This window comes from Montipora capricornis, chromosome 4 (genome assembly GCF_036669925.1).
Source record: "Montipora capricornis isolate CH-2021 chromosome 4, ASM3666992v2, whole genome shotgun sequence".
NCBI classification, from domain to species: Eukaryota; Metazoa; Cnidaria; class Anthozoa; order Scleractinia; family Acroporidae; genus Montipora; species Montipora capricornis.
This window is the reverse complement of record NC_090886.1, coordinates 50,459,430-50,466,929: the sequence shown is the minus strand read 5'-3', so window position 1 is coordinate 50,466,929 and position 7,500 is coordinate 50,459,430. Positions and strand designations below refer to the sequence as shown.

The window sequence follows — 7,500 nt, the reverse complement described above, 5'->3', positions numbered from 1 at the left end:
AAAGCATAATGTACAAAAGCCTAGTGTTCAGTTCCCTAAAGATTAGCTTCCATAAGCGCATGTCATAATGTTCAGCATTGTATCACCTTTACACACATACAAAGTCACTGCTTTGCCTTGAATTGCGAAGGTGATACAACACTGCCACTCACATTGTAGCTATGTAATAACCTCACCTTTTAAATGTTCCAGGAACTGTTATTCGTCTTCCAATAACAGCCTTCATAAGTCTGCTCACAATTTCATAGATTGGACCACTCATCTCTTGTGTGATCTTTCCCTCATACTTTTCCAGTAGTTCCTCCCTGAATTAAAGAAATAGACCTCAAGGTTCATACTAACAAAAATTACTGTACATTAGACCTTATTCTGTGCACAAACAGTAAAGTCACCACAATTAAATTGTCTTACTCTGTCAAATTCAGCTTCACATCAAATTCTTCATCCTTTTCAAACTGTATGATCAAAAATGGGTATCTGGTTTGTCCTTGTTTGATTGGTGGATCCATGCTAACCTGAGATGGGAGGAAAAAAAACGGAGAGATCTACAACCTTGGACAAAATTGTTGAGAAAACTCGGCTTTTGGACTAAACTCCGATCACAAGTATGAAAAAGAAGCTCTCTTTTTGCCCCCCCCCCCCCTCCCTCCTGATCAATGTTGCTAGACGAAACAAAGCATGTCCAACCTGGGCTTATCAACATTGGTTGTAGGGGGGAGGGGGACGGCTAATAATGTGCTATATTGAGGGCGTTGTGCGCAAAATAACCCATGTTTTTTATATTCTCAACCCTTTTTGTCCAAGATTGTAGCATCGCGTTTATGTGAAACTGCAAACAGCGAATGACAGGCTGCTCTTTGTCCTAAAAACATGAAAATTCCCTTATTCTCGGTTGTTTCTTTCTCTTGAGAAGTTTTGCTATAGCTATAGATAAGATGCAAATTGCAAATTACAAGATGCAAATTTTGTCCTGGCATTTGCCCTTTGCCACCAACACAATCTCTCTAATAATGAGACTAGTGACGGGAAAACACAAAGAAAATGGTTCTTAGTTTCCACTGTGCACATTCTCTCTAAAGAAGTTGTTACAAAATGTTTTGTGCAACTTGCCTAGCAATGTTTTGACGACACCGTGGCAGGACAAGTTGCACCAAAAGTAGAACTTAATTATAATTTCGGCAACCGCTCTTGCAACTTGTCTCGCGACAATTTTGACCATTGCAGGGTATGTTACACTGTGAAATGTTTTATGCAACTTGTCCCGCCATAATGTCACCAAAACATTGCGAGACAAGTTGCACAAAACATTTCACAGTGTAACAGCGTCTTAAGTCCCTGATCATTTCTCTATCAATCATTTGTATCCAAGTTCCTCAATTCCCTGACCTCCCTTTCTACATGATTTAAGATAGACAAAAGTTTAGGCCCTGTTTACAAGAAGGGAGGGTAACGCTACTGCTAGGGTTACCCTAATAATAATTATTTATTACATTTAATGTAGCGCTTTAACTATTAAAATATTCTAAAGTGCTTTACAACATGTACAAGGAAAAATACATATACAATAAATAAAACAAAATAATAATAGTAATAAGAATATAAAATTACAAATTAAAAGCTTTCTATAAGAAGAGTCAAAGATAGCCAGGGTTTACAAGCAAAATTTGACAGGTAAGGTTACCCTTTCACCCGGGAACACTCTAAAAATAATGACCTTGGCAATCGCACCTGGCTAGAAACCAGCAAAAAGTTGTCCCAGGTAGCCAAGCAGAGTGTTTACAAGGCAGATAGGGTTACTGTAACCTAGCACCAAGGTAACCCAGGGGTTTCAATAAGTTTTTTAGTAAACAGCTGGTTTTGTGAAGTAGGCGGCTGTGGCAAGAAAGGGCCCCGTTTCCGTAGCAGGGTCTGGGGGCATGCTCCTGCAGAAATTTTGAAATCTACAATTGTGGTCAAAACTGTTGGGATAATTCCTGCTTTTCCCCCTTCCCCCATTACAATGTTGATTTTTCACTGTCTCCGAAATCAAGATCCGTTCAACAATCGCTTGCGTGTTTCAACAATGTCTGGGGGGAAGGGGGGTGCGAAAAAGGCAGGGAAAGAAGAACATAATTATGTGAATGGAAGTATGTACAGCAAATTCTCTACTTTTCGCCTAAAATTTGACAAGTGGCCCAAGTCTTTTGACCCAGATTGTACGAGCTCGGAAAATGGCATTTCCAGCAATCTGGGCATCAACATTAGTCACAAATATTTATTAACACCACAAGCTGCACATGGCCAAGTTAGAGGACAACTTTTTTGCACTCTCAATCTCTTTTATTAAACAACACATGAAAAACCGGAAGGATGTATTGAATGTGTTGGACGCACAACATTTGGCACCAGTCTTTCTCCTCTATTCATCCAACATGGTGGAATGCAAAGATTGCATTAGTGAGTGGCTGAGGCGAGTGCAAATAACCAGGAATTCATAAAAATATCCAACATCCAAAAAGGAGCCGAACATACAGCAAAAGGTTTCTTGATATTCTAGTTGTTTTATTGAATTAAAATAAATAAAAATGGATCGAAGTGAAACGATGAGGATCATGTAATTTAAGCTTATCAAAAAAGTAGGCGGTGATAACTTAGGGAGTAGCTGGCAGAATTCGCCGGTTGCCGGCTTCTAATGAAACCTCTGGTAACCGTATCTGTCTTGTAAACACATTGCTCAAAAAAAGAAGGCTACTAGGCTAGCAAGCTAGAAAGTTAGTCTCAAGCCCTGACTCCTTTTTTAGTTTCACAATCCTCACACTCTTCCGTAGAACTCCTCCTTTTCATAAAGGATTCTCCCAATTCTATTCTATCTTCTCACTATCATACTTACAACAAAAAACATAAATCTTTGATCTTTGTGAGGGAGGAGGAAAAGCCGTAACACTGATGTATAGGGAATCTTGTAGTCATAGGTTTTGCCATGGAGTTGGAGGAATGATGGAAAAACCTTCATGGAATAGCGTCCTCTAAAACAGAAAAGAATGTATCAGTTAAACAATTTGCCACACTTTGAAGCACTCTCATGGTGCTGAACAACTCCTTTCTCTATTGCACATGACTGTCTCTTTTTGATGCCGTAACTCGGCTATATTCAACAGCCTGGGTAGAAATCCTACCAAAGATCCCATAGGATCCTTTCCAGGATCCCCACAGGATCTTGTGTTTGTAAGATTTGCATGGGCAAGTTGGGGATGAAGCAATGAAAATAAGGGATTCTGTCATTACACAAACAAACATTTCTCGTATTTTCTATTTTCACTTCAGCTAACCAACTTTGATTCCCTTTTAATAGTTCTGTTAGAGAAAGAACACTGTTTAACTCAAATTCATGGAAAAATTAAAAACTAGTCTGTTTGTATCTCTTTGTGGGTATAATGTACAGTATTACAAGAAGAATAGGGCTCGTCCATATATGGAAGTTAGGTCAATAATTTTTTTTGGAGAGTGGTGGGTTGGTGGTAATTACCGTAAAAACACGCAGATAATCTGCACCTTGTAATGCAAGAAATCAGGGGTGTGGCTTATCTGCAGGAACATTTGAAAAAGGTGCTGTGAATTTCAACGCCAATTTCCGTTAACCGACATGTCGACGACGGCCTAGCTGTAACTTCAACAGTAATCAATGCTCCACATGCAAGAAAAATACCACGCAATTCTTGATTATTCACGGGGTAAATGGCCTAATGTTTCTTCGCCGTTTAGCACTTTGATAGAAAATTAATTTTGTCAAACAAATAGTCTTTTGTCAACTACTGACGAACAAAATAATGAAGACCGTGTTACACTGGGCAATGTTTCATGCATTCTAGTTGTAATGCAAAAATCTATGGAAAAACTGCATTGAATGAAGAAATTCCTGTCAACAAATACCAGAAAAAGATTAATCCTATGTCAATGTTGGTCGAAACAAGGTTCATAATGTTAAAGTACTAAAATTGTGGGCAAGACATGTTAATAGTGACTTTACGTTCAATGAACAGTGCATGATGAAGAAGACTTCTCAAGACTCTACTTTGGATTACTTTTGATTTATTTCAAAAAAACTTTTTTTTCCAAAATTTGAGCTGCTAAATTCAGGATGCGGCTTATCTGCGGGTTTTTACGGTAGTTTCCATTGAAATAAAATCACCTTGGGGTTAAACAAGCAACATCAGGCAATGTAACAATAGCATCTCCTGTTGCTTGAATAATGTCAGCTTTCTGAAGAACCTGCTCATGAAAATGCTATAAAACACAAAAGAAAATGAATAAAGGTCTGTCTGTAAGCAAGCCTGCAAGTACAGATTACCTAATATGTTCTTTCTTGTGTAAGCTATCAACCAAAATATACCGTGACATCTGTATTGGGAGTCACACATTTGGATAGTTGAGCTAACTCAGAATCAAGCCCAAGATTGAATATTCTTTTCATTAATAATTTTGCTCATCATTTTTTTAAAGGGACACTGTTATGCTATCTTCAGTAACTCTCTAAAAATCTAACAAATGCTGTTCAGCTGATGGCAGCCACAGAATTATGACAAAAGAAAGGAAAGAAAGAAAGAGATGACGAAGAAGAGATTTAAAAGCCACCATCAAGGTGTTCAAAGAAAAAGTTTACGGAATATTGACCAGAAATCTCTACAAACACCATTTAAACTCATCGGCAAGATGAGCTTGGGATTAGGTACCTGCAAGGGTTGTGCCGGACGCACACAACAAGGTGGTAGTCATGGTAACCCTACCACAGTCCACCACCTGGCACCTGTCTCACTGACGAGGTAGTCTGCGGAATACTTACCAACACATATTTACCAAGGGGGGAGATGGGTGGGAGCACAATTTACGTGTCGCATTCAACAATCAAGTGCACAAGAATAGATCTGCAAAGATCTGCAAGGTCGAGCATATAGGCCCCTGCACCAACCCAAGGGGCACCCCCATAACCCTACCATGTAACACTGCTGACCAGCAATGCCACGATTTTAACTTTACCGAAATTTCAATAAGCCACACGAAAGTGTTCCTTTAACCAAGAGTGAGACTTATAGATTTTACTCTGTCTAATGCCAGACAATTTCACTATTAATGGGGACCCACTTCAGGGGTGAATGGGTGAAAGCACTAGTATAAATTTGCACAGTAATTAATGAATAAATTTGTTGTTTGATGATCTATCAATCACATTGAAAAGGGTGGAAATGTAAGGAGAAGTAATGTGCTGGTCACTGTTACACATAAGGAGGGAATGGTGAAGTCAGGCCCATACCTTGACTGGATCAACTGTAGAACCATCTGTTGCTGTTGTGGCTGGGATGTAAAATCTCATCTCCATAAGACAAATTTGGGCATCGTCATGTTGGTGAAACTCCAGTGTAACTTCGTTCTTCCCTGAAGTGTATTTTAAAGTTGAAGTGAGTCCATTTTGTTGCCTTTCCTGTGCACACAATCCCCCCATAAATGTAGGTTACCCACCTGTAGTTGCCTGGGAGACGTCCTTCAAAGGAACAACAAATGCTGGTTTTTCGTCTACTTCAAATGAAAGAGAGGAACCTGTCAAAATCAAGGAGATTTTCAATATTAACTTCTTTCTAAAGAAAGAATGTGGAAGGGCAGTGGAATGGTGGTTTCAAAAGAACTTTCACAATTTACAAAGGAGATTGTGGCACGTTCTTTGGAAAAAAACTGAAGACCTTGCTTCCTTGCTCAAGTAACAACAACAACAACAACCACCTTTCTTCGTATTCACACTAAAACAACCATAACATACATTTAAATTAAAATAAAAGAAATTAAAATTATACACTGAGTAATACTTTATTTCAGCCATGTGTCAAAATATACTGCAGGCTTTGCCACCTTAATTCATGGTAAACAATGGACTTAACTCCCAAAAGACAAAGCATTGTTTCCCTCACTAGCAGTATTTAAAAATGAAATTTCAGGCATTTATTGACACTTACTCCTTTGCCCTTACTACATGTAATTTCCATTGACTTTGATGCTTTTTCCTTATTATTATTATTTCTTTCTTTCTCTTTTTTTTTTAATTTCAGTATAAAATGCTGATCTTTGAGCGACTGACCTACAGTGCAGCAGTGGTAAATAAATAAGAAACAAGTTAATTTCCAGGTGAAAAGCAAAACCCTGCTTCACATTGGCAAAGAAATTCATCTCAGCGTGTAAAACTTATCAGTGAGGTGCTTCAAAATGCTTTTTCTTGACTTGCCTTTGAATTTTGCAACACCCCAATTCCATCCTTTGACAGAAAGTTCAACTTCTTCTAAATCCATGGAAAAGTGTTTCTTCACAAATGCTGACAACTGGTCAAAGTCCTTGATAGAAATATGCAATAATACCATAGCGTTAAATGAGGTTAAACAAAGCTTAACCAAGTAAACAACTAGGAGCGACTGCAGCCTATTGGTCAGCGGTTTTAGTATACTTGCGCATACGTGGAATACCTCGTGCTTTGGGCTGTATTGCTTATTTATCAGTGTGGCGGGAAGTAGGAGCATTGTGTGTGGAGCGTTTAGCGGTTTTTTTTTTTTTTTTGTTCCCTCCCTCCCCACCCTCTACTTTCCACTGTGTATCAGTGTGACGGGTGCCTGTTCTTTTCGGGGGCGTGGGGGCTCATGGCTGGGTTGTCAGGTTTTGCCAGCCATCGGTGCAGTCTCCATCTTGGAGCTGGCTGCCAACAGTGGAAGCTCCAGGATGTTTCGGGCACCCAACCTCCAAAGAGCGACGATGTTGTTTACAACTGTTTTTGACACCAAGGAGAGAGGAATTGGAAATTTCCTATTTGTGAGTTGGGTCATTATTGGGTCAATATTGTAGATTCGATGTCATCCCTGTTTTGTGGATTAATTAACAATGTTTTAAACACTAAAAAAGAGGAAAATTGGAAATTTCCAGTACACAAGTTTGGCCACTTTGGGGCCCACACTGTAGATTCAATGTCAACGCTGTTTTGAAGGTTTTCCTTTTTCCCATTATACTGATTTCAGTTTTCAAGAAACAAAACAGCCTTTTGTATTGGGTATCACCTTAACAAAGTGAGGTTAATGCATTGCTGTTTTAAGTAGCTGTCTTTTTTTAATTTGGTTTGCAACCATTCTTGGATTTGAGTGACATTTCATGGGGTTTGCACCTTCCTTGAGAAGCTTTCATAACCGTCAAACTAATATTATTACATACAACAAAAAGAAAAACTTACAGATTCTTTGAAACCTTCAAACTTGAATTGCAAACCATTTGTCAAAGAAACTTTTAGTTCAAATCCCCTTGCCACTCTCATCCATTGCGTTGATTCAATGTCAGCAACTGTAGCTTGATCAACTTTGCCTGTTTTGTTGGCTCTAAATATCACTCCTCCTGAATGCAATTTCAACCGACCATCATTCTATGGAAAAATAGAAAAGGAAAGGAAAGGAACTTTATTTAAGTGTCTAATCTTCCAGCGCCAAAGAGCACTAATCAGGG

The 7,500-nt window shown here is 38.8% G+C and overlaps 1 protein-coding gene across 1 annotated transcript in view; it reads right to left on the bottom strand.

The window, feature by feature from the left end:
• The window catches only part of LOC138047285 (FACT complex subunit SSRP1-like), a 28,176-nt gene that overhangs the window by 17,062 nt on the left and 3,614 nt on the right, over positions 1-7,500 (bottom strand). The window contains exons 2-9 of the mRNA XM_068894050.1: positions 7,235-7,420; positions 6,248-6,353; positions 5,494-5,571; positions 5,288-5,409; positions 4,169-4,263; positions 2,870-3,005; positions 412-515; positions 177-305 (exon numbers count right to left, since the gene is read on the bottom strand). Coding sequence (XP_068750151.1) covers positions 177-305; positions 412-515; positions 2,870-3,005; positions 4,169-4,263; positions 5,288-5,409; positions 5,494-5,571; positions 6,248-6,353; positions 7,235-7,420 — 956 coding nt within the window. The remainder of the gene's footprint in view (positions 1-176; positions 306-411; positions 516-2,869; positions 3,006-4,168; positions 4,264-5,287; positions 5,410-5,493; positions 5,572-6,247; positions 6,354-7,234; positions 7,421-7,500) is intronic.